Source organism: Aureobasidium namibiae (genome assembly GCF_000721765.1).
Source record: "Aureobasidium namibiae CBS 147.97 unplaced genomic scaffold scaffold_31, whole genome shotgun sequence".
NCBI lineage: Eukaryota > Fungi > Ascomycota > Dothideomycetes > Dothideales > Saccotheciaceae > Aureobasidium > Aureobasidium namibiae.
In genome coordinates, this window is record NW_013581178.1 from 22,130 (window position 1) to 47,274 (window position 25,145).

At 51.0% G+C, this 25,145-nt stretch overlaps 12 protein-coding genes across 12 annotated transcripts; 5 read left to right on the top strand and 7 right to left on the bottom strand.

The window, feature by feature from the left end:
- Nucleotides 1–36: 36 nt before the first annotated feature.
- On the bottom strand, nt 37–1,740 carry M436DRAFT_68255 (beta-lactamase/transpeptidase-like protein; the record flags this gene model as incomplete). The annotated part of the gene is made up of 2 exons (XM_013567022.1): nt 37–1,297; nt 1,352–1,740. The coding sequence occupies 2 exons, from the start codon at nt 1,738–1,740 to the stop codon at nt 37–39; spliced, it is 1,650 nt and encodes a 549-aa protein (XP_013422476.1).
- A 336-nt stretch (nt 1,741–2,076) lies between these two features.
- M436DRAFT_68256 (putative hexose carrier protein) lies at nt 2,077–3,741 on the bottom strand (the record flags this gene model as incomplete). Its single annotated transcript, XM_013567023.1, has 3 exons — nt 2,077–2,480; nt 2,534–3,609; nt 3,659–3,741. 3 exons carry the CDS (start codon nt 3,739–3,741, stop codon nt 2,077–2,079), a joined length of 1,563 nt encoding a protein of 520 aa, XP_013422477.1.
- Nucleotides 3,742–4,489: 748 nt separating this feature from the next.
- Nucleotides 4,490–5,522, bottom strand: M436DRAFT_68257 (uncharacterized protein; the record flags this gene model as incomplete). Its single annotated transcript, XM_013567024.1, has 2 exons — nt 4,490–5,391; nt 5,480–5,522. The coding sequence occupies 2 exons, from the start codon at nt 5,520–5,522 to the stop codon at nt 4,490–4,492; spliced, it is 945 nt and encodes a 314-aa protein (XP_013422478.1).
- A 781-nt stretch (nt 5,523–6,303) lies between these two features.
- On the top strand, nt 6,304–10,858 carry M436DRAFT_58788 (P-loop containing nucleoside triphosphate hydrolase protein; the record flags this gene model as incomplete). Its single annotated transcript, XM_013567008.1, has 4 exons — nt 6,304–6,576; nt 6,626–9,085; nt 9,170–9,285; nt 9,334–10,858. The coding sequence occupies 4 exons, from the start codon at nt 6,304–6,306 to the stop codon at nt 10,856–10,858; spliced, it is 4,374 nt and encodes a 1,457-aa protein (XP_013422462.1).
- A 256-nt stretch (nt 10,859–11,114) lies between these two features.
- M436DRAFT_58835 (concanavalin A-like lectin/glucanase) lies at nt 11,115–11,926 on the bottom strand (the record flags this gene model as incomplete). Its single annotated transcript, XM_013567019.1, has 3 exons — nt 11,115–11,257; nt 11,318–11,674; nt 11,728–11,926. 3 exons carry the CDS (start codon nt 11,924–11,926, stop codon nt 11,115–11,117), a joined length of 699 nt encoding a protein of 232 aa, XP_013422473.1.
- A 602-nt stretch (nt 11,927–12,528) lies between these two features.
- M436DRAFT_86519 (glutathione S-transferase) lies at nt 12,529–13,303 on the bottom strand (the record flags this gene model as incomplete). Its single annotated transcript, XM_013567030.1, has 3 exons — nt 12,529–12,918; nt 12,968–13,212; nt 13,258–13,303. 3 exons carry the CDS (start codon nt 13,301–13,303, stop codon nt 12,529–12,531), a joined length of 681 nt encoding a protein of 226 aa, XP_013422484.1.
- Nucleotides 13,304–13,783: 480 nt separating this feature from the next.
- On the bottom strand, nt 13,784–14,572 carry M436DRAFT_58727 (NAD(P)-binding protein; the record flags this gene model as incomplete). Its single annotated transcript, XM_013567001.1, has 1 exon — nt 13,784–14,572. One exon carries the CDS (start codon nt 14,570–14,572, stop codon nt 13,784–13,786), a length of 789 nt encoding a protein of 262 aa, XP_013422455.1.
- Nucleotides 14,573–15,674: 1,102 nt separating this feature from the next.
- Nucleotides 15,675–16,878, top strand: M436DRAFT_68262 (uncharacterized protein; the record flags this gene model as incomplete). The annotated part of the gene is made up of 2 exons (XM_013567026.1): nt 15,675–15,857; nt 15,907–16,878. The coding sequence occupies 2 exons, from the start codon at nt 15,675–15,677 to the stop codon at nt 16,876–16,878; spliced, it is 1,155 nt and encodes a 384-aa protein (XP_013422480.1).
- A 917-nt stretch (nt 16,879–17,795) lies between these two features.
- On the top strand, nt 17,796–18,924 carry M436DRAFT_68263 (uncharacterized protein; the record flags this gene model as incomplete). The annotated part of the gene is made up of 5 exons (XM_013567027.1): nt 17,796–17,868; nt 17,933–18,020; nt 18,072–18,434; nt 18,491–18,811; nt 18,864–18,924. The coding sequence occupies 5 exons, from the start codon at nt 17,796–17,798 to the stop codon at nt 18,922–18,924; spliced, it is 906 nt and encodes a 301-aa protein (XP_013422481.1).
- A 1,182-nt stretch (nt 18,925–20,106) lies between these two features.
- On the top strand, nt 20,107–20,828 carry M436DRAFT_86522 (uncharacterized protein; the record flags this gene model as incomplete). Its single annotated transcript, XM_013567031.1, has 2 exons — nt 20,107–20,656; nt 20,710–20,828. The coding sequence occupies 2 exons, from the start codon at nt 20,107–20,109 to the stop codon at nt 20,826–20,828; spliced, it is 669 nt and encodes a 222-aa protein (XP_013422485.1).
- Nucleotides 20,829–21,006: 178 nt separating this feature from the next.
- On the bottom strand, nt 21,007–22,422 carry M436DRAFT_68265 (uncharacterized protein; the record flags this gene model as incomplete). The annotated part of the gene is made up of 1 exon (XM_013567028.1): nt 21,007–22,422. The coding sequence occupies one exon, from the start codon at nt 22,420–22,422 to the stop codon at nt 21,007–21,009; it is 1,416 nt and encodes a 471-aa protein (XP_013422482.1).
- Nucleotide 22,423: 1 nt separating this feature from the next.
- On the top strand, nt 22,424–24,946 carry M436DRAFT_77017 (MFS general substrate transporter; the record flags this gene model as incomplete). Its single annotated transcript, XM_013567032.1, has 5 exons — nt 22,424–22,439; nt 23,317–23,485; nt 23,599–24,004; nt 24,060–24,711; nt 24,765–24,946. 5 exons carry the CDS (start codon nt 22,424–22,426, stop codon nt 24,944–24,946), a joined length of 1,425 nt encoding a protein of 474 aa, XP_013422486.1.
- Between the last annotated feature and the right edge of the window lie 199 nt (nt 24,947–25,145).

A 25,145-nucleotide genomic window follows, 5' to 3' on the forward strand; every position in this document is an offset into this window, starting at 1 on the left:
TCGAGTGTCTTGTATGTACAATCAGCCCGCGACAGACTAGTCTTGCCTGACGTACTCGACCTTGCGGGCTAGCCAGCACCCTACGCTGACGCTGCTGCATTTGCCATCCTTCTCGTCCTTGAAGACAACAGTCCAGTCTCCGGGCGGTGTCGAGTCAAGACCACGAGGATTACCCAACGCCCACACTTGATTGGTCCCAATCTGCTTCATGGTCCAGATGGGTCCGCGTCCGAGGAAGCCGTCGAACGAGCCGTACAAGGCACCGCGCTCTCCGCTGACTGTGAAGGTACTGTCGCATTCCTCGTTGCGATACACTCCCACCACGCCTTCGCTCAAGGTCTGACCAAAGTCCTTCTTCTCAACAGCCTTCAGACGCACAGCCCGCAAGCTCCGATTCTCGTCAATTCGTTCCACGTGCAGAACATCGCCCTCGAGCTTGAGCTTCATGCCATCGGCTTTCGCTTCCGTTTCCGACGTCAATCTGGCCACTTCACCTCCCGTGCCAGGGCCGTAGCTGACCGAAATCGTGCCAGGCTTTTCTCTGTCGCCTTCTTCGATTCCAACGTAGAGCTGCGTCTCTTCATCCAGGTAGTGTCCCTTCCAGGCAGCGGGGAAAGCAATCGTCTGGGGCTCGGGCTCCTTTGTACCCAACAATTTCTTGACAATGTACTCGGCGGGAGCACCGGGTGATGTCTCAAAGTTGTGCATGACGACCACAGAAAGTCGCTCCGATGGAAACTGCATCCTTGCATGTCGAAACCCGCGGAGGGCGCCGCCGTGACCAATGGCTGAATGCCCTGCTACCTTGAGTTTCTTGAGTCCGTATCCATAGCTAGCTGGTGTGCCGTTTCTGTACTCTTGGTCTTTGATTGATTGAGCGTACGGACTGGAACTATCCTTGAGGCTCTTATCCAGGTAAATCTCGTAGGCGATCATGTCTTCCAGCGAGCATGCAATACCAGCATCACCACCCCACTCGATGCGATTGGTGGCGGCAAAGTATCCGACTTTTGGGTTGCCCTCGTATCCGACGATGGGCAGAGGAAGGCCGTTGGTGTTTGCGCAGAGGCTGGCGTTCTTCATACCTGCAGGAATGAACAACCTTTGCACGAGCAGCTGAGCAAGTGACATTCCAGATACATTCTCCAAGATCCGGCCAAGTACGTGGAAGTTCACGTTCGAGTAAGAGTACTCAGTGCCAGGAGCAAAGTGATAGCTTTTGATTCGCTCGAGCGCTTTGGGAGCGTCGTGCAACAAAGAAAATTTGTCATCAGGACGAGCGCCCCAGAGAGTGGTTCTGTAGCAACACTGTCAGCATTCGATCTCTACAAACATCACATACGCCACTCACAGTGCCCAATAGTCACGGATACCCGACTGCATATTGCACAAATCAGCCACCTTGGCTCCGTCCTCAGCGCCGCACTTCAGATTAGGCAGCAACCTCTGCAGCTCATCCTCGAACTGCTGTGCCACATCCACTTTGCGCTCTTCCATCTCAGCAGTAGGCTCTTCCAAAAGCGACAGCATAGCCAAACAGATCATCTGCTTCGAAATAGAGCAGATGGGAAACTGGGTCTTGGTTGACATTGGGATGCGGTTGTCGAGGTCGGCGTAGCCCCAGGCGCGTTGGCCTAGCAGCGTGCCATCTTTTACGACCGCGACGACACCACCGGGCCCTTGAGACAGGTGTGGGACGGCGGCAAGGATGCTGTCGATGTCGGTGGGTTCTGCGGCCATTCTTTGGATGTTTTGGGATTGAAACGAAAGAGAGAGTGGTATGAAGGACGCGTTTGGTTCGAAGTGTCGGAAACGTGTTGGTTTTGGTGGGGCTCTGCTTGGTGGGGTAACCTTTTGACCCCTCTTGCCCCCTCGTGTTCCTTATCTGGATGCAGCACCGCTGCGGCCGAGCTTCTTTTTAGCTAGTTCACGAGAACACGTCTCCTTCTCATATGAGTTCGATGGCAGCGAGAAGAATGTGGACTCGAAGCGAGGCAACGCCGATACAAAGTGTACGTATTAACAAGGATATCTGAGCAGCTGCATAGACGTACAAATTGGCTACCGCGCAACCAGTCAAGCTTCTACCTTCTCGACAAACTCAATGTCCTCTTTGACGCCCTTCCTGACTTCAACCTGAATGTCTGCCTCCATGTGTAGTCTAGACACAATTTCGGCCATGTACTCCTTGTTCTTGCTGGCTCGGACGACTTGCAGGATACTGGGACGCTTGCCGTCGCGGTCTGCGAACAGGATATCAACTGCCTCGAGAGGAAGGCCGGCGGTCTCGACAAAGAAGAAGTAAACTATTGGGATGGTTGCGACATTGATGGCTGCAAAGACGATGTATGACTTGTAGCCAATGTTGCTGATCATGATTGGAACGATCTCGACGATGAGGAAAGTGGCAAGCCACTGGAACACGACCGAGAGTGCGGCGCCACGAAGACGAAGCTTGAGAGGCAAAAGCTCAGAAGGATCTAAAACGATGTTAGCACAATGCTTGTGAGCATTGGATGGAGCTTCGACTTACAAACCCACATGTTGCTCATCCAACCGACTGTGAAGCAAGTCTGGTAGAGATACAGCATGACAGCTGCACCATAGCCCAGGCTCTTGTTGCCCTTGACACCAACAAAGACAGCCGACAACCCCATACAGATCGCGAGACCAGTCGACCCGAACAGGAAAAGGCGGCGCCGCCCAACTCTGTCGATGATGAACCAAGGAATGATACTACTGACAAAGAAGAAAACCTGCAGACCTCCCGACACCAAAAGCGCCTGGTGGCGAGTCATGCCAATCGACTTTTGGAAGATGTATGGTCCAAAGCTGGACATGACATTGGAGCCAGTGAGTTGTTGGAGTGCATTGGCGACGCAAGCGATGAGGACCCGGGTGGAGCCACTGATGCCTCCGTCCCTGAACACATCACTCCAGGTGCCTTCTTCACGCTGCTCGACCTCGACGATGTACTCGATGTCCTTCATCTCTTGCTGCAACTCGGGATCGTCTTGAGTCATGCCACGCAGAGCCGCAAGATTGTTGATAGCGAGAGCCGAGTCTCCCTTCTTTGCCAGGTAGCGAGGTGACTCTGGCAGGAATGGTACGAGACAGGCGATACAGATGCAGAATGCAATCTGGAAAGCGCAAGGGAATCGCCACTGAATGCTGGAAGCATAGGAAGCCATACCATAGTCAAGCCAGTTGGCGATGATGAGACCCATGATGAGGTTGGACAGCTGCATGGCAATCATACGTCCACGAGACTTTGGTGCAGCACACTCGGCAAGCCAGATTGGAATGACTGAAGTCATCATACCAAGACCGAAGCCAGCAATGATGCGACCAGCGAGGAATTGACCAACGCCGAATGAGGTGCACTGGATGATTGCGCCGCTCGAGATGACACCGGCTCCGGACAACTTGATGGGCCTACGACCGTAGCGATCTCCAAGCAGGAACACAAAGACTGCTCCGAACAAAGCTCCGATCTCGTAAGATGAGACTAAGAAGCCAAGGAGTGTTGGATCTGGATTGCCAAAGGTCGCGAGGAATTCTGGGGATGTGGTGAGTCCCCCCATGAAGCCCAGGTCGTAACCGAAAAGCCTGTGATATGTCAGCTTCGATGATTCGTTTTGGTTTGACAGATGCTTACAGGAAGCCAAGAGAGCAAGAGAGTGTGACTGCATAGACTAGGTTCTGGCCCTTGAGGCGCATGTATGTTGGTGAAGAAGACATATTGGAGGATAGCCTGGCTGTGATAGCGACTGGAAAGCTGGAGAGATGTTGCAACGAGGAGTCATTTATAGACGATTGACGCCGGTGTCTGATCAAATGCGATCGGCGACAGCTAAAGTGAAAGCATATGGTCGGTCGATGTTTCACAGTCGGGCACTGCTGCTCTGCGAGCGGGGATACCCATTGTCCAGATGTGCTCTGCATCCCCGCAAGCAGATCCCCATGGGGCGATGAGGCGTTGACCTCTCTCCCGGATATACGGCTGACTCGTTCAGTCTTGCGTGATACCAAGCACTACAAGACTTCTGGTCGGTAAGGATAAGCTTTGTTGGAGCGACAGGCGCAGCGGCTTTTGACGGCAAAACACGGTACCTCTAACCGAAGCAGCCTCAATATTGGTCCTGCATGTGATTATGGTAATGATCAGCTATTGCTACGGCCATAGGAATCCTTTCGGTCGCCATCTCTTGGACGCTAATGGTTGCTCTCAACATTGCAAAGACCGACCGCGAGATAAACCCAATATCTATCGGGACCGACCAGACACCGTCGCGTCAATGCCCGAGCGTGCTGAAGTCATCTGGTAACCAGAAAGAAGATTACGTGGACAGTCCTGTAAGCCGATGGTATCTCGTATGACCAGTCTTAATCGATTACTGTCACGATGGGATGATGAGGATGACACGCACGATCACAGATGATAGTCGGCATGATTGGACGAACAGTTGAATCATATCCTTCAGTCTTCCTACAGCTTTGATACCAATCTTTCTGCCCTGATCATATCGTCTTGGGTCGCAGGTGTGAAGATGGGCGTTGCGACAGACCACTCCTGCCCGTACCTTCTGACTATCTGCTGAACTTCCTCGCCCCCCAGCCAAGCAGCAAACTCCCTCGCTCGTGCATTGTGGGGAGCTCTAGTATTGATGAGTGCTGAACAGGGATTGAGCAGTTCGGGACCACCCTCGATCAACGGTACTGTGCTCGCCAACACTTCGTCACGCTTGGCTGTCAGATATGTTGCTCGATCCGTGATGATGTAAGCCCCTTCGCGATCCGCCCTCATCAAGGCTTCATACGGTGTCCCTGGTTTGGTGACTCTCCACGACTTTGTCGTCACTACATCGATGCCAGCACGCTTGAAGAGGGCGAGCTCCTTGTAGAAAGTTGCTGATCCATCGCCTCGAGTATGGAAGACTCCGGTCTTCTGACCTTGTGGACGTGAGGAACCGTATGTCACAATAGCTCTCATGGCATCTGAGATCTTGCCGTCGATAATCACACCAGCTAAATTAGACTCCGGCCCAACCAAGATGAAATGGTCATTGAACACCTTGGTCACCCTCTTGGCCCAGCCCTCACGAACAGACAAATCCTCGTAAGCAGGCTCATACGTCAAAGCCACTTGAACGATATCTCCAAGCAAGGCCACCTGCGAGTGCCGACTGTGGTTCGATACCCATTCGATTGAAAAGCCGCCTCCTCGAGAAGTGATGAAGGTCTCACAGAGTAGACGAAGGATACCAGTATGACCAGCACCACCATTTCCCAGGCGAAAAGCAACAGGATGTGATGCGTCGCCGTAGATTGCAACAGCTGTGGTGTTTATGAAATTGGAGACGCCAGGGTATGTGTCTGGGACTTGTATTCCTGAATTGGCATAACGTTTGAATAATGGGTCGTTTACTATATTCTTCTGTTAGCAAGTCTGACAGAGTTGAACCATCTTTGGCCATACCATGAATCAGGTCCGGTAGTCTTTGTAAGGTGTTAGAATCCATCGTTCCTTGTAAGCGTGGCTCGACGTGGTGAGTCTTGTACGCTGAACTTTAACAAAGTACAACCACGGAATCAATCTAGAGATATTCGAGAAGACGATGAAGGAATAACGACGAGATCGTGTTTATACACATGAATTCCACATACACAGACAATCTGTCGCCCATGTCTACTATGTACGTTTCCATGGGGAAAGACTATTGCCGTACCGTCAGAAGCCGATGCCGAAATGTCGACCCTGCTCGTCTGCATCCTGACGATCAATTGATCAATGGTTCTCGGCAACCGACTTTCGTCAACAGCTGAAGTACGAGTCACGACAAACGGTAACCGCCAGTCCCCATGTTCTTATCGTGTATTCCCGAGCGAACCGAGTAGAAGTTTAAACGTGAGTTGCCTCCCCCTCGCTTCGGCTTCCTTAGACTTTGAATCCTTCTGATCCCGTAATTCGCGCAGACCATCATTCATGCCTCTCACCTGATCAACACCGGCAGTGAGTACTCTGCAACTTGACCCCGAGATTGAAGAGGTGTATCTCTGGAATTCGATCAGCAAAGTTGGTCGTTCGAGATTTTGTCGCAGACAGCTTCCAAGGGTATTCAGGCTAGCAATTCTGCCGGCAAGTGTCGCATTCACCGGTCACGACTTCAGCGATAAGGCTACCGAGGTAGCGATAAGGGCCATGAGCGCCAGGCAGCCATCTTGACTTCCTCCCCAGCATCTCCTCACGTCAAGCAACTGACACATCATGCGCAACTGCAGTCTGTGGGCAGACTTGTCTAAATGTCATTGAACACCACTATTCCGGCGGCTGCCCTGCCGTTGGGCAGGAAGTTCACGTCTGACTACTCCGGTTGTGCTTTCGCCGACGACAACTCGTTTGGACCCTCGGTTGCGACGATTTGTCGTGCTTTCGATTTCACTTTACTCTTCGAAGAAGCGTTCCTGTCCCTGATCCCTTCGGCTTTGCTTGTGTTAGGTTCCATCATTCGTCTGAGCGCAATAGTTCGCCGCGACGCGAAAACGTCACAGAGTCGATGGCATACTTCGAAGCTGGTGACGACGAGCCCTCTCCTTACTAGTCCCTCGAAGCTAAGAGATGCAGGTCACCACCAGCTGCTATACGTGCACGCAATTGGCGTTGCTAGTGGTTGTGGCTCTACCGTCGACCCCCCGGACCAGCCTCTCGCTTGCGGCTGCGGCTATTTCATTCATCGGGGCTGTATGCATGTGCCTGTTGTCGCACTTGGAGCACACAAAGTCGGTCCGTCCTTCGGCACTGCTGAACTTCTACCTCTTCTTCTCCGTGCTCTTTGATGCGGTCCAACTTCGGACGCTATGGAAGATATACAGCCTACAGATAGTCGCCAAACTGTTCTCCTCAACGTTGTCTCTCAAAGTTGTCCTTCTTATCCTTGAGGCCAAAGAGAAAGGTGCATTTCTGAAGCCGCCCTACCATGGTACAACACCAGAGGGCAGAAGTGGCCTTTACAACCGAAGTCTCTTCTGGTGGCTCAATCCATTTCTGATCATCGGCTTCAAGAGGTCTATTGCTTCCAAAGATCTGTACAGCTTGGACGAAGCATTGTCTTCAAAGGCTCTTGCTGAAAAGGCTCGAGTCTCCTGGCAAAGATCAGACAAAGGTGGACAACACGCATTGTTCTGGAACACTATATCATGTCTCAAAATACCTCTGCTCGCCCCTATCATTCCCAGACTTGCCCTCGTCGGCTTCAACTACTCGCAGCCGTTCTTGATTTCCAGAATCATCAGATTCGTCGACGATACCGAGAAAGAAAAGAATACAGGCTATGGGATCATCGGCGCAACTGCGATCATCTACATAGGCATCGCAATCTCCAACGGGCGCTTCCAACACGCCAACTTCAGGTTCATGACCATGTTACGTGGTTCACTCTCGGTCTTGATCTATGAGAAGACCTTGGGTCTACAATACACTGCCGTGGAAGACGCCAGTCCCATCAGCCTCTCTGCCGACGTCGATTACATTGTCGGTGTCTCAGAGGAGATGCACGAGATCTGGGCAAGCACTATCGAGGTGGTCATTGCGATGTATTTGCTTGGCAAGGGTTCTGGAGTCGGATGTCTCGCACCAATTGTGCTCGCTCTTGGAAGCGCAGCCGGAAATGCTCTCTGGGTGGGCCCAAAGATGAGGAAAAACCGGCCGAAGTGGAACGCAGCCATCCAGCAGCGCGTAGCCTTAACAGCGTCGTTCCTCAAAGACATGAAAGCATTGAAGATGCTAGGCTTGACAAGCAGGATGCGAGCCTTGCTCCAAGACCAACGCAGATTCGAGCTGGACAAGTCGGTTGCTGTTCGAATGTGCACGATATGGCTCAACATATTCGGCAACATGATGCCGAGTTTTGCGAAAGCTTTCATTCTGATGACTGTAGCATTGCAAGCACGCGCTGGAGACAATGAGTTTACCGCAGCCAAGGGTTATAGCCTGGTTTCACTCATCAATCTGCTCGATAGACCCCTGGGCTCTGTCACGTCCAGCATACCATCATATATGGGAGCCATCGGCTGTTTCGAGCGCATCCAGAAGTTTCTAGCTGCAGAGACCAAGAGTGACAATCGCGTCATCAACCACAGAAGCACTCCACAACTATCTCCGGCATCATCCGCGATCGAACTGCAAGCCATGTCGCCGAAGGCAGCACAAGGGATCAGCGACATCTTGACTTTTGACGAATGCTCTTTTGGCTATTCGTCGGATACTCTGGCAATCCGGAACCTCACATTCGCGCTCAAGCAAGGCACCATCAACATGATCATAGGACCTGTCGGATCCGGCAAGACCAGTCTTCTTCTTGGTTTACTTGGGGAGATTCAGAATCTGAAAGGCTTCGTCCGAATGCGCACCTCAGATGTTGCATACTGCCAACAGTCAGCCTGGTTACCTAATGGAACAATCAGGAGCATCATTACAGGTACTGACGCGTACTCAGAGGCTTGGTACAAATCCGTAGTCTTCTCGTGCGCACTAGAGATGGATATTTCTCGCTTTGCTGATCGTGATGATGCCGTAATTGGAAGTCGAGGGCTGACTTTGAGCGGCGGACAGCGTCAAAGGCTTGCCCTTGCTCGTGCTGTATACGCGAGAAAAGCAATCGTCTTGCTTGATGATGTTTTCAGTGCTCTCGATGCGAAAACCGAAGAGCTCGTCTCCGAACGGCTGTTGTCGAAGCATGGTCTGTTCAAGAAACACGATACGACAGTGATACTTGCAACTCACGCTGTGCAGCATTTGCACGCTGCGGATTACATTATTGCGCTAGACAAAGACGGAGCTCCCGTAGAACAGGGCTCGTTCGACCAACTCACAACTAGACAAGGTTATGTTCGAAATCTCGCAATCCAAGTTCGAACTCAGATCGAGCACGAGGATATAACAACCAGGACAGATGATCCTGTCTCTGAACCATTGGGGTCCGATGTCCCAGATGACTTGCCTATTTCTGATCGGAGATTGGGCGACTTCTCGTTGTACAAATACTACGCCCGAAACGCCGGAGTGACGATTCTTGTAGCGTTTCTTGTTTCTCAGTTCATCAAGATCAGTCTGGAGTCCTTCCCAGGTACGCATTCCATTGCTGTACGATTACCCTTTAATAACGCTCAGATAGATCTCTGGGTTCAGTTCTGGGCAGACGCTCGCGGTAAGCGGACTGACATGTACATCTCCGTCATGTTCGTGGGCGCGATATGTGGCTTGGCCCTTGTGTATATCTCTTTGTGGTACGTTTCTCAATTGTACACATTCGTTTCATCTCTAATCAATTCTAGGATCATAATGGTTCAGATGATTCCCCGCAGTGGTCTAAGACTGCACTGGATCTTGCTCTCCACTATCGCCGCTGCTCCGCTGAGCTATTTTGCAACGACTGACGCTGGTGTCATCCTTAATCGTTTCAGCCAAGACATGACCATTTTTGATGGGCCTCTACCTATAGCGCTCCTCCAAGTCACTGGTGATGCGTCAGAGATAGTATGGGATATTGCTTTGATATGTTATGGATCGTATTATCTTGTCGCATTTATACCTTTCATCGGAGCCCTACTGTACGGCATCCAAAAGTTCTACCTGCGCACAAGTCGTCAATTGCGCTTCCTAGATCTTGAGATGAGATCGCCGCTCTTTACACACTTTTCTGAGACCCAAGAAGGCCTCGTCACCATTCGAGCCTTTCAGTGGCAGTCTAGTTTCCATTCGAGCTTCCTCGAGAAGATGGATGCATCACAGGTACCGAATTATCTACTTTACATGATTCAGCAGTGGTTGGGTCTCTGTCTAGCACTCACGGTTGCTGGTGTGGCCATTGTATTGGTCACCTTCGCGACACAATTCAAAGATCATTCATCTGGTGGGCAGATCGGTGTTGCACTAATCTCCGTCATGGGCTTTAGCTCAAGTCTCGCGGCCTTAATCCAGCATTGGACAGCCCTGGAGACTTCGATTGGGGCTGTCGCACGTCTCAAGAAGCTCGAGCATGAGGTCAAGCCTGAGGATCTTCCTTCTGAACGCGACTTGCCGCCAACAACGTGGCCGGCGAAGGGCACCGTCGTTTTCAAGGCTGTCGACGCGGGCTATGGAGACAACAAACCACTTGTCTTGCACAAAGTGTCTCTTTCCATTCGCTCAAGTGAGAAGATCGGCATCTGTGGCAGGACCGGATCCGGCAAGTCGACTTTGATAGCTCTCATTTTTCGGCTGCTACCTCTCAGCGCAGGTAGTGTAGCCATTGACGACATCGATCTCTCAATTATTCCTCGACAGAAAACGAGAGAATCAGTCATCGCCATTCCCCAGGAGCCATATATTCTGTCAGGCACGGTGCGGTTCAACGCTGCACCCCACTCTGCCCCTTTCTCCGACCTAGACTCTGAGATTTCGGAGAGACCGGTATCCGACGAAGCTATAATCGCCGCACTGCAACGCGTAGATCTTTGGGATCTGATATCGCGTCGTGGCGGTCTCGATGTGAGTATATCGGATCTTGGGTTGAGTCACGGCCAGAAGCAGGTTTTCTGCCTTGCTCGTGCAATCCTGAGGAAGGATGATGCGAAGTTGTTGATTCTGGACGAAGCGACGTCGAGTGTGGACAAGCATACCGATGAGCTTATGAGGAGAGTAATCGAGGACGAGTTTAGCAATCATACTGTCATCAGTGTGGCTCACAGGTTGAGCAGTCTGCTTAGCTGCAATCGTGTCGTCGTCATGGATAACGGAAAGATAGTAGAAGTTGGCGCTCCTAGCGCCCTGGCAGAGATAGATGGTTGGTGGAGGCTATTGTGGGATGCTCAGAATTGAGCAACCTACTCCTGTCTCCCACTCGCAGGTCGAGCACGCCGCGCCTCAAACGCCATCTGCTATGGACTTCAGATATCGACCATTCCGGCCTATATTGTGGACGAGTTGACAAGATCCAGTTTTTAAGGGTGTCGAGAACCACTATGCATGCGAATAGAGTTGCATTAATGTATTATCAGACACTTTATTAACTGATACCCCGAAGTTCACACTGTCAAATCAGACCACGGGAAAGAAAATCTCGAGAGCTAGTCCATCACACGCCTTTCGCGAAGTCTGCGGGAGTGACATCCTTGACTTTGAACAGACCGTTCTTCTCGTAAACAGCCTCTGCCACCTCCGTGCCGTTTTGGACCATATTGAACATGTCTTCAGCCTTGGCGAGATGCTTCTTACCGTCTGGTTCATTGTCAGTAACCCGAAATATCCGCTACAAAACCGAGTATGCATGTTTCTTACCAGTGGTTGTGTACGATGCATGCTCGAAAACAAAAGGATTGTATCCAGCAGTGCGCTCTCCGTCCAGTCCAAACGACGTGAACGCTAGCTCAGACTCGATCACCCACTCGGCAGAGTTCAAGCACAAAGGAGTTGTCTGGTTTGCGTAGTTGGTCTGCGCTTTCTTTCCTGTACGGTGATTGTGAAGCAGTGTCGATCCCGATGTCTTCGAGTTTGCAACGATTCTGATGGTGAGGACATCACCTGCCTGCAGTTCGAAGTCGTTATAGGTTTGTTGAGGCGCCGGGAACCATTCGGTCCAGGCGTCGTAGGATGTGGTAGTCTTGTTGTCAATCGATTCTGCAGTGCAGAAGAAGCCTAGTCGTATGTCAGCATGGAATCGTGGGTTATGTCTTGTGGAAGGAATATACCAGCTTGGAGCACGACATCGTTGCAGCTGTCAGAGCCATCAATACCAGCCCAGCCGGAAACAGAATACGGTACATAGTTGTATGCTGGTATGCCCACGGTGCAGTCTGGCACAACGATGTCGACACTGGCTTGTGTGACTCGGCCTTTGTCTTCGTGGATGCCTCCAGCCCAATTATCAGAAGTGTAAGCGCTGACCATTGAGGCTGTGATCACAGCATTTCGAATCTGTTGCGTGAGAACCATTTTGGAAGGCTAGACAATATATCCTGGTGTTTGAATAAAGGTGATTAAGGATGAGGAGCAGATGATGGAGACTGCCTGCTTCACCCACGAGGTGGCAGGCTTAAATATGTTCACATTCTAATATATAGCAGATGATGCAAGAGGCAGATCGATATTATTTTTAGCATGCTGTCTCAAGTCTGTTACTCAAATCAAAGAGCGCGATATTGACTGCCGGTACTGATGTCATTTTACAGTTACGGGAATAGAATCCATCACTGTTCGTCGCCCGGATACGACGAGCTAGACCCTGAATTCTGTCTAAGCATCGTATTCTCAACTTAATTTCGAGCTTGGTTGCCGAATGTTCGCTCTTGCCGCGCCATGCGTCAATTCATGCTCTGACATCCAGACAGTTGACGTAGAATGAGTACACTGTGGGCCTCTCCGGCTGCATCTGAGATAGAGACAAACGTCAACAAAGACAATGTCTGGAGCAATCATGACGTACAAGATACAGTTGCCGTTCAGCATAACAGTGATTGTCAATTGGCGAAATCAGAAATGTCCACCCTGACTCATAGGTTTGCTTTGTCTGTGCCAGGTCGCGTTATAGCAAGATGAGTGAATGGAACGCCCAGATGATAGAAAACCTGGTGCCAACGGTCATTTCCAAACCAGTTTCTTTTCTGAAGCTTCGCGTTAATCGCGGTAATCCACGGTGCGCCGAATGCTCCGACAGCCATTGTGGTCTCTATGACTCGTTTCTTATTTCCAGACTCGACCGATCCGTGCATTATGCGTCCAAGGTCTTCTGTCGAGAATACGCCCTCCAGGGCCTTTCGGATTCCTTCGATCGTGGAAATGTCGATACCTTTGTTCCAATAGCCTGAGACCAAGCCTAAAAATGTCTCTTCGAATTCTTCTGCCGAGTAATGGTCTTTGACATATCTGGCGACGCGGACAGCCTCGTCAAATCAGCTTTTGCTGCTACCGGTCGTGATTGACACAACTCACAGACAAAGATGATATAGGGAAGACTTTGGGCCTGACGACCTTCAGACCCAGAGCTTCTGACGTGAGATCCAAGTCTTGTTGCGCAAATGCAGCCTTGGCTTCTGGCGGTGGTGTCCAAGGATTGCCTACGCCATTCCGTGCGCCTCCCAAGAAGAATGGCTCAATGCAGACTTCGATCCCATAGGGCTGGAGTTGCGGACGAAAATTCCTTGCATTCGTGAAACCGAACCACGAATATGGCGACACTGTGGAAGTCAGCATGACCTTGAGGGCGATGGCGCGCTACTGACCACAATCGACATAGATGGTCAGTTTTCCGCCATGCGAGTGCGTCATGGCTGTCGCTACCAGAAGTCGGCGTTAGCGTGGGCACTTGATCAGAGAGCGACCGATGTATACCTATCTTTGAGAGATATTCGCGCTACAAGAACTCCGCAATCACGGGACTGACCTCGGCTGGATGGAACTACTGCCCCGCTCCCTCTCCCCACATGAGTTGCGTTTAAATCGGTATGTTGACTCATCAGTATCAAGTCGCGCCTAGGCTACAGTCTTGCCATACAGTTTGAGCTCTTGCTGTACAATGAAGCCGCTCTGCGCCCATGAGAGCCACCTCAGACCCAGCCCATTCCCAGCCAAAACGTGACCTGAACCCAGCTCCCAAATCACTCCGCTCCGAAACAAATGAGCAAACAATCGGGCTCTCGAAGGCTCGTCTGGGATAACTAGCTAGAGGAATCGAGCGGTATAGATTCGTCTACCGATCTTCTTTCCCCCAAAGCTTATACATGACGGATACGACCATGGCGGGACACATCAAAGCTTTGTGAATAACGTCTCCTTCATCGCCCGAACGTCGAGTTCCTGCGTCCAGGTGCTCCTTGGTTGCGTGTGTAAGAACCAGTACGTGTGAGCCAGATCGGTGGGCTGTAACAAGTAAGACTCTGGGTCCTTCAACTTCTCATCATCGCCAGCTCGCTGCCATTTTCTTCTGCTCACGCCTCCAATGAGCTTCCCGTCAACTGGTCCGTCAACGATGATATTGACAGAATGGATGCCTTTGCTTTGGTACTCCCGCGTGAGAACTTGACATAGCGATCGCAATCCAAACTTGCCGGAAGAGAAGCTGGCGAGTCCAGGCATACCACGTAAGGCACCTGTGGCGCTTGTGAAAAGGATTGTACCTTTTCCAGCTGCGAGCATATCTGGGAGCACACATTTGCTGGACCAGAAGGCGCCGAAAAGGTTGATTTTGGTGAAGTTTTCGAACTCGTCGGTCGTTGTGTCGAGGATAGAGCGGCCGTTGACTCGACGAGCGCCAGCGTTGTAGACCAGCACCTCCACAGGCCCCAAGTCGGCGCGAATTCTTTGGAAGCTAGATAGGACAGTGCTTTCGACTCGAAGATCCGTGATGTAGTAATGTGCCGTGTCTTCTCCTATGTCGCTGTTCATTCCGTCGGCCATGACCTTGAGTGTTTCTTCTGTGCGAGCAAGCAACGCGACAACAAAGCCTTCGACTGCAAAGCGACGGGCGACGGCTTCGCCTATGCCTGGACCGGCGCCGACGACAGCGATGACTGGCTTCTTGGAGGTGTTCGAATACATGTTCCGAATTCAACCCGGTTCTGGTGAACAACAGCGTTCGGGCAAGAACGCTCGATGTCGTGTCTGTTCGAATATATCGTGATGTCGTCGTCGGATGATGACTATACATATCACATGCTGTGAGAATGCTTGCGGGGTCGAGCCGAGGCGTCTTGGGACGAGCTTTGAGCTCCGAATCTTGTAACAAGCCTAGCTGTCCCCATCGTCTCTCAACACCACGAAGGACGAAACACCTGCTGAGTCGCTGGACAGAATTCTGCTTGCGTTGAATCTTTGATGTCAGCGCCTCGCGAGTTTTCACCTTGGAGTCGCTCCAACCGCCCGTGGCGAAGCCCTGGTTTTCAGACGCGTCAACACATGGCCGTCCGACCGTCACGCCCGTTTTTGTGAAGCTTGGTGTGACTCCTGGTAATCACAACCTTTGGGAAGCTGGACGCCACTCTGTGGGAACTAGGTCATGGAGTCTCGAGAGACCGACAGGACTGGTTAGACAAGGGCTTGTAGAAAAGATTCCGTAAGCTTTGGCGCTGCTTGCGTGGAGGCGATGACTCTTACGGATCTGTCGGGATTCTGGAGGATGGAATTTGTTTCCATAATCACCCCACAATTTATCCGCGGCCTCGTCTCCTTGCAAGCACACACCCACGCCCGACCCCGAACGGCATCAAGTCTTCGATTATGGAAACATGTTCATAATCTTCTACAGTCATGGGATCTTCCAAAGCGCAGCGCCTTTCTCGGTTTATGGAATCAGTTCCTCGAACGATGGAAGTCATGCACCAAGCCATCATAGCCACTGACTACGGCCGATGAGAATCGATCGCCCTATATAACAATGTGCTAGAGGACGATGTGATTGCCATCTTCCAGCATCATCTCACTCCCTCACTCACACCATCAACCAGGTTAAGACGCGCCCCATCGACCAACCATCACTCAACATGCACCGAGTCGCATCCACCCTGATAGCCGTTTCAGCCATGACGATCACATCTCAGGCAAGCGTCATACCTCGCACTGGGATTGTAGAGATTGGTTCCCCTGGCTGGTGCCTGAGTTTATGTGCGATTCCGGATTCGTAAACCGAAGAGTCGTCTACACCATGACGAATGTGGTTCCTAATTCCATCGTAGCAATGGCAGCCTCGGCGAATGGCAGTCTCTACCCAGGCACTATACTTACAGCTACCGGGGGTGATGGAGGAAATCTACTGAACTCCATGACGGGAAAGCCTGGTCAGCCTGACGCTCTCTCGAGCTCTGACTCGATTGTCGTTGCGGGAGATGTATGTTGTTCATCAGACTTTGTATGAGACCAACGCTAATACCGTTCAGTACCTTTTCAACGTCAACGCCGGGTCTAACTCGGTCTCCATGTTCTCTATCGATCCTTGGAATCCCATGGAACCCACACTGCTTGGTTGCAAAAGCTCCATGGGGGATTTCCCCGTGCCTGTGGCAGTGTCACTGAAACACAAGATGGTGTGTGTGGCTAACACTGGCATCAACGCCGGCGTCAGTTGCGCCTCATTCGATTCGACCTGCGGGATGGGCGACTTCGATGAGCTGCGTCGCTTGAACGTGGGTCAGACACAGAACCCACCCACTGGTTCAATCCCCGGAGTGGGAGACATCATCTTCAATGGTGATGAGTCCGAGGTCATTGTTTTTGTCAAGGGTAACGGTAAAGACATGCCTGGATTTGTCGAGAAATACGCCGTCCTCCCAAATGGATCTCTTTCCCAACAAGGCGAGCAGTTCATGCCCCCTGGTTTGGCTGTTGAGTTTGGATCTGCTGTGATTCCACGGAGCAACAACCTTGTCTTGTCCAGTCAGGCGAACTTTGGCGCTGTGGTCCTAGACCTCAATGATTTGACCGCTCAGCCGATGGCCACAACAAACATCACTGGCCAGGGAGCGACATGCTGGGCCGAAATCTCGACCTACACTGGTACTGGGTTTGTCACTGACCCGACCATCAATCGTTTGGTGGAGACCAACCTGACCTCTGGCAAAATTGTCAGCGAATACTACCCGCCCAACTACAACGCGGGCATGACGGACTTCCGCATCTCGGACAACAAGATTTGGTTCTTTCGGCTGGCAATGGGACCACTCCAGCCAGTATCTGCACGATCGATACTAGCGGAGGTCCTAAGAGCGCAAAACAGATTCAAAACATCGCCGTCTCAGGCGCGACTGCGAATGCTCAAGGCCTGGCAGTGTACGAGAAGTGGTGGATGTGATGGTCTCTGGAAGAACGGGCACAAATTCGGCGCGGCGTGTTTTGTGGTCGAATTTCTGTGATTTGTCGGTTGGCGAGCGAGTTTGCATGATCGGGAATGGATTTATTGAGCTTTGCGATTGATGCTTCTCAGACTAGTACTGATGTCATGTTTTGTACAGATGCGTTATAAGAAATCCAATTCGTCCCGTTGATCTCGTGTGTTGTCGTTCACGACTGGAGACCGATTTTGCCATTACCTATCTTTGAAGCCGCTCCCTATTCTGGTTCTCTGTTGCTCCGAAGTATGGAATAAACCGGTGTTGTGATGCAAATCGCTGATATACAGACTACCTGCCTGCTGCGTTGGAGACGGGAAACTTATGTGGCAGCCGTGTCCCCAACTGGCAAAAACACCCGGTACGCGGTCACCGTGTTTCCAGTTCTTCCGCTTCTAATGTCTGCCTACCTCCAAGCCAATTATACATTGAATGCAGGATGAACCAAGCATTCAACCCTGCCCTGGCCATTTCTTGTTTCCTTCCACTCCGAAGGTTCAGAAATAATTCAAAAATGCTCAAAGATTTTGTGGCGGTGTCCCACTAAATTCGTCGCGGTAAAGCTAGTTGGTAGCTCGGAATTTCGGGACAACCATAAAACATGCCGTGTCAACAACTTCGATAGGAAGAGCTGACCCCTTCTGGTCGCCAAATCAGATTTCAGGAAATTTCCTTATCAAGATCGGTCTTCTAAATCGCTCAAAACACGTGTGAACCATAACGACGCGTCCACCAAATCCTTCTCGAAATCGGCTATCACGTACCCCACACCTGGACCCCGTACAAGCCCCCGCCCTGCATGTCGAAGTGAGTAACATCAGTTTCTGGATAAGTATTATTCATGTTGGGCTCTGAGTTGACTGATTAAGACCGCAAACCCGATTACCGAAAGCACTGTCCCTCGACTTCTTCCCCCAAGAAGAGATTAAGAAACGAACACCATGTCGATCGACCACCGATTTTTTGTATGGAGCAACGCCAAGCAGTTTCTGAACAGTCCTTTTGGGAAAAATGGTAAGTCCGGGGAATCTTGGAAGTAGTATCGGCTTCATCGAACAGCAGTGACGATGGTGTCAAGGTCTTGAAACAAAAGTCGCCGAGACAGAACTGTCTCTTAAGGAAGCCAAGTATCAGAGAAGAAGGAACCAGGTCCGGGCCGCTCAGAAGTATCAACCAAAGACTCGATTGTTCTTTGTATAACTTTAACGATGTTCCAGGAAACATCGGAACAAGAAGGAGCATTACGTGGTCGCTCTCGAAGCCAAGTTCACGCAGCTACAAGCAGACTTTGCAAACCTCGAAAAAAGAGCTGCGTGCATGGAGGCCGAACTCAAGCGCTTGGGAGCTGCACCGTGCACATCCTCATCCGAGCCATCGCCCCAGGAAGACTCAAAAGCATGGGTCCAGATCTTGAACAGGTCGCATGGCAATCAGAGACTGAACGTTCAACTCGAAGAATCGGCGCTATTCGGGGCCTCTGGTATCCAGGAGATGCCTCTCGGGTGCACTTCTCCTCTGATCAAAGGTCCGCTTATCAGCGAGACTGAACTCACGCAGCTCGGAGTCAACTTCGTTCTCGCGTGCGCAGACTTCCTCAAGTGACTGGAGTGGGAAATTCGCTGATCGTGTTTTGCAGGCTCGAACAACCATGCTTTGAGCATATCACCTCGATCTCGCCCGACTACTTTGAGCCCTGTAACCACAGCTTCCAGCTCCAATACCATCTGCTGGCCCACAAGAACGATAGTCTCACAGATGAGCCATACTCGAATTGGCGCGTGCCGCAGACAGAATTGAACAGTCTGCTGGCTCTGAGCCCGGACCGGACTCCCTGGCAGGAAGTTACACCTGTCCAAATGTGGCAGCAAATCAAAAGTCATTCTGGCTTCCAGACCTGCGATGAGGCCAGATTTCGCGGGCTAGGCTTGCAGCTTTCGCGACTCATACGGTGTTATGGGTAAGTGGACCTTCATGACCGGGTTAGGCTTTGCTGATACAGTCGCCGTCAGTTTCGGTGCCGTTGCCGACTATACCGCATTCTCGAAGATTCTCAAGAACTACCTTGGGTAGATCATGTCGACAGAGGGAAACTAGCTTTTGCCGGTCTCCATCTTCAAAGTTGGGCTCAATGACAGATGCCGGAGATTCTGCCTGGCAACGCTGGAATTGATCAAGGGCGCACTTGATTGGCCGTGACTCTTGAGCGGCCGGTAGATCCACGGCTTGATCGTCAGCTGTATAGTGTGGCAGTATCAAAGAGATGTGCGTCCAATGAGCTGAAGAACACCAAGCCTCGTCTGCGGTTTGTTGACGCCATACCAAGCATTTTTAGAAGTCATCACGTTCGCGTAACCACCTATCAAGCTCTTCAATTGCCGGAGCTTTGTATCTCGTCAAAGTCATGTATGGATGACGTAGAGATAACCATACGTAGTACTCCTAGAATGTTCAGAGTCTCTTGCATGAAGAGACATGCTGTAGTGAAAGAGCGGAAACACAGGCCGAAGATTCACGTGAGAAATTCGAAAATAGATCACAGACTAGACTGCTTTGCGCTGGTACAGAAGCTGCGGGTCCAGTGAAACGCTCAGGCATATATGCGACACATGCCTATGGTCTAGCTTTGGTTGTCTCGCGGGAGGGCGAACAGTGGTTTGTCGCAACGGCTCCTCTCTCCAGACTTCACACATGTGCTCTGGTTTCTGAGGACCTTGGCGATTCGAGAAGCTTTCGGGACTTGGTCGCGTGCGCCTGCCCAACAGCCAGATTGTCAACAATCCTGCAGGGCTATTGAACCAGACATATATGGCCGAGCAGTTTTGAGTGTCGTTGTAAAACGATCAACCACCATCGCCGTGTCGCGGCCTGTAGTTTTTCACCGGTGCACCCTCAGTAGAAGTCTTGAACGTTGTCTCGCGAGACTCGAGTGGAAGGATGCAGCATCGATATGACCGAAGCCCATGAGGTTCCGCCAACGGGTGGTTCTCGGTGTTTGTTCCAGCAACTCAGAACCCAACAGATTCCACCACTGTCTTCAGCTCAACAGCAACTCAAACTCAAACCACAACTGAGAGGAGCAGCTTCGACGCGGAGACCACGGCTACTAATCTGATCACTTCATTGACGACTTTGACACAGACATCTACTCTTCGCCTTAATCTTACCTCGACCGTGTCGACTAAAGTCTCTGAGCAAACTGTCACAAGGATTCGTACCGCTGCCTACACCATCTCGTCGGACTCATTCGCTACAATGACACAGCACATCACCGAGCTCACCACATATAGCCCGATTCGTGTTCCTACGACTGCTGCATCTGACATTCCCGCCGTTGCTCTTGCACATCCGACCGCAATCGCCGGTGATGTCAATGGTGCACCAAGAGATATGGACGACGAGGTGTATGCTGTGTCATTACCTGTAGCACTCACTCTATATGGCCAACCCAGTGCCAACATCATGGTCAACTCTGATGCAGTGCTTGGTCTGAACACAATCGATGGAAGTCTTGGATACGCGTATATTCCCTATCCCCGATTCTATGGATCCACTGTCCTGGGTCTTTGGACAGATCTCTACATCTACAGGGACACACAGCAAGGCATCTATTACCAAGTCAGTGGGACTGCACCAAGTCGACAGACCACGTTTGAGTTTTACATCAGTCATATCACCGACTGTTCGTCTTACTATCACTTCCTCATTAAATTCGCCGAGGATAAGCTCAATTCTGTCACGTACCAAAATCTCGACGTCAGCGATCGTGGTCGCTCTGCTGTTGTTGGAGTGCAGAACAACGACTGTAAGTTCATTCCCGACGTGCGTGTCTGATGATTTCCACTAACACGACTTCAGTGGGGCAATCCATGGAATTTTCATACATGCAACCCGTCATCTGTCCAGGAATGCAGATTACTTTCGATACGACCCCCGGCAAGGGTTCTTACAAGATCGACACTGCTGGTCAGTGTTAGCGAGAAGAGGTTGCTTGCTTAATGTCAGGTTTATATCCAGTCCAATAATACTAGCATAATGTATTTCGATGTCATTTCAAGCCATCATGTCGAAGCTTAGCTCTGTCACGCTTCCATCGCGTCTTTGAGTTCTCTTGAATTCCAAAAGAGAAGGCTTCTTCATCAAGTTCCAAGTTCACTAAGTCCTTAGCTGTTCTATCTGCGAATACTGCTTCCACACTGAATTTTTCTTGAAAGTTTCCATACACTTCTCTTCCAATGTCAGCATGACCTCCCAGCCGCCGTTCTTCAACGGCGGAAACACAACCGCGATACCATTCATATAGCCCCCAGCAGGAAATCTAAACATCTCGCATTTTCCAAACTTTGCTCCAAAGTCCAGATCTGCATAAGAGAATTTTGCCCACGACGTCAGGAACAATCCTGTCGTCTTGATGTTTTCTAGCATGTCGAGGAAGATTTGGCCGTAATCGGGCACCTGGTTCAGCACCGTGATCAGGTTCTTGATGTATGAATTGTCAACGCTTTTGACGCCTGTTCGGATGGCAAACGCCGCGACTCCAAGGCTATGTGGTGCGGTCAACCTCTCGACAGTATCTACGATCTTGAATCCAATCGCATTGTTGCCCAAGAAGTCAGGGGTCTGCGGCGGCTCTAATTGCGACCGGCCATCGACGGGCATTCCGAAAGTTGTCTCGTCGTGTTTGCTGATCACGCCTGCTGCCACACGAGCGGCCATAGTAGTTCGCCAAATCAATGCGCACACTGCATCGTGGGTGGAGATATAGGGCTCCTTGGAACTGGCAGGCTTCTGGCTGGTGGCGTCGGCCTTGAGCTGGATCAGAGTCTCCTTAGTCAGACAGAATGTTTCGCTTGCGAGCTTGCGATGTTCGGGTGAGGCCCAAGCAGGCATACCGCGCGCGGGCTCAGGGAGGATGGTGTAGGCAGAGAGCTTGCTGATGTCTGCCTGAGGCGCGCCTCCAAACAGCATGGTGCGATCGAATTGATCGGGTCTGAAAGTAAGTCTGGTCTTGTTGTCTTCTGTTGACGCGAGACGACACTGATTTGCGAGCATCTCGGTGACGTGGAACTGGCCAACGCCATCACAAATGCTGTGGTAGATGCAGACGACCAGTAAGAGGCCGCCTTGAATAAAATTTGCCTGAACGCTGAAGAGCTCCAGCGGCTGAATAGCTGGATGGGCAAAGGCGGGTGTCGGGCAAAGATCCTGGGGCAGCAGAAGCTTTTGATCGAAGTTGTTTGCACGTAGAGTGTCAAGGCTATATCTATCTGAGACGTCTGTAATGCTTAGATGGGCCTCGCCCTTGTTGTGGTATCGCGTGCCGCCCTGTGTATCACCTGAGCGGGATTGAGGCGGCCGTGTGCAAGAGCCAGCCAGGTCGGGAAATGTATCTATCGTGGCTTGCATGCCTGCGTGCAGGACAGTCGTGATAACTTGACGATCAGCAGACGAAGAGAGAGGGAATATGAGAATCCGGGGCGACCAGTTATATACAGCTATTTGATCGAGAGGAGACAGATTTGTATGGAACTTGGAGCTGATAAATGTGTAGTGCTCACTTTGTGTAGCCATAATGTGTTTTGCAAGAGGTATGTAGCGAGATCGCTAGGGCATGGATGCGACCATAATGGAGGGACCTCACTTCGGAGATGGCTGTGGCAGGTCTTTATGTTACTGGTGACCCCGCACTTGAGATTGATTAAAGTCGTGGTTGGACAACACCATTCCCTCATGTAGGAGCGGGAGAGTATGCCAATCATCTCACAGCATTGCCTTTCTAGCTCCGCTCGATCCCCACTGCTCCATCCATAGATGCATCCAATCGCCATTGACAGGTTTAAGGCTTCTCAATGTCTGGCTCATCCTTTGGGCGTTCCTTCGTCGAGAACTTTGGGCTCAAGTCGTGTCTGTTTTGCTCGAAGAAGTCAACTGGTTTCAAAGCTGGATTGGCGTCATCGTGACTACGTTTAGCAGAAGTTTACAGATTGGAGAGCCATTCCTCATAAGGAACGACTTCTAACTTTTGGTTCAATGATCGCTGGACATGCGGTATGATGTCTTGCCAATCTGCTTCATGAGGGTTGAGCAGATGCACGAATTGGGCCCTGTTCGCGCCAGAAGCCACAGTAAAGCTGTGGTCTGTACGAGCAGAACTAGCAAGCAGGATCTCAGATGCCACCTTGGCTAAGATGTCGACAGAAAAGCGATAGCTATAGTTCGCATACGTGTAGCTTGATCGGAAAATCGGAAGTTCACCTCGGAAGGTGCGGCTGGAAGCACTTTGCATTTCCGACGACCCCGCACTTGAAATCCGATAAAGGGGGTCCTATGGTCGGACAACATTAGATAGCCACTCAATGCAAGCAGGTCGTATCGAAGACAGCTGCACTTCTAGACTTCATCATGCAGCACGACAAGGCACAAACGTTGACAGTGGAGAACGTTGCTGATGCGCATGGGTTCAAGGAATTGAGGGCTTTGTTGCTGACCTTGGGGGCGCTGCGAGGGGCGACTTGAAGACAGCCAGAGACGGACACACGATCTTGATTCCACAACCTTCCAATTCGTCTCAAGACACCTTGAACTGGAGCCAAACCAGGAAACACATCGTTCTGATCGTCGTTAGTCTTGCTGCGTTCCTCCAGACTATGGGAGTGCTACGGGAGCTGTAACCCTCCTACCTCAAGCAGCGTAAGTGGTCTAAGATGTGTTCTACCTAGGTGCCGTCGGAGACTAACATGCTTACAGTCAGTGGAAGATATCTCCGGATACAGTCAACCATTCTCAAGTCGGCAATGTCTTTATGCTTGGTGCTGGTGGTGTGGTTGCTGTCATCCTTTCAGCATGGGCAGGTTGTCTCCCAATCTTGTTCTACTTCCTGGTTCTCTCGACCGCCACCGCGGCTTGGTGTGCTGCTGCGACTACTTTCGAGTCATTCATGGCAGCTCGAATCCTCAACGGTTTCTTCAGCACCGTGGCTCAAGGGGGTGGCCTGATGTTCATCTTCGATATGTTCTTCTTCCACGAGAGAGCTCGCAAGATCAACATCTGGGCGGCTTCTATCATCTTGTCGCCCTACATGGGACCTATGCTGACCGCTTTCATCATCACAACGCTCAAATGGCCAATCGCCTTTTGGGTCTTCTTTGCTATGGTCAGTCACTGAGGCTGCAATGCTGGTCACCACAATCAAAAGCTGACTTGGACAGAATGCTCTTGTCCTGATCTTGACGATTTTCTTCGTGAAAGAGACGTACTACGACCGCTCTATCGATCCTGCCGATCAACCAAGCAGAGGCAGCCAACTCGAACAACTCATCGGCATATCTCAATACCAATCTCGTCACCTTCGCAATACACTTGGGCAAGCCTGCATGCGCATGATCCGCGTCCTCATCAAACCTACTGTCCTTCTCTCCATTATCTACTATTGCCTCACATTCGCCTGGGTAGTCGGCATCAACACAACCCTCGCGATATTCTTGACCCCTCTGTACAACTTTGGGCCAAAACAAATCGGATTCTTCTACTTTACACCTATCGTTGCCGCCATTCTTGGCGAACTCTGTGGACATTGGCTTCATGACGGCGTTGCAAAGCGATATATCAAGAAACACAATGGTCACTTCGAGCCTGAAGTCAGACTGCGTATCATCTGGCTCAGCACGCCGTTCATGATCGCTGGACTCGTCGGACTCGGCTTTGCGCTCGAGGATGCATATCATTACATGCTGACATCCCTATTCTGGGGTCTATATGTGTTTGGTATCATGATTACTACGGTCGCCCTCGTCGCATACAATCTCGATAGCTACCCTGAAGCTTCTGGAGAGGTCTCTGCTTTGATCAACATGGCTAGGAGTAAGTCGCTCATTTTGCTCACTACACATAGACTAGAAGCTGACTTGTCTTAGCGACCGGTGGGTTCATTATCAGCTATTTCCAGGTCACCTGGGCACAGTCAAGTGGTACCAAAGTTAGCTTTGGCACTCAAGCCGGAATTTGTGTCGGAGCCTTTGTGATTATCATCGCTCTACAGCTTTGTGGAAAGAAGTTGAGGGCCAAGAGCGGTGCTTTGAACTTTGCCACAGCCTAGTCTTGCGCTGCCAGAGTCACAAACGGGAGATCAAGATTGGCCTGCTCTGACCTATACGAGATCCACATAATCAACAGTCGTCAACATCGCGATCAGGATCCAAAAACGCGACCTCAAAAGTGTCGCTGTGCTGAAAGCTTGGCTCGCCAAACCACGAACACGGTGATGACTCATCGTTGGTGATCAAACCAGGACAACC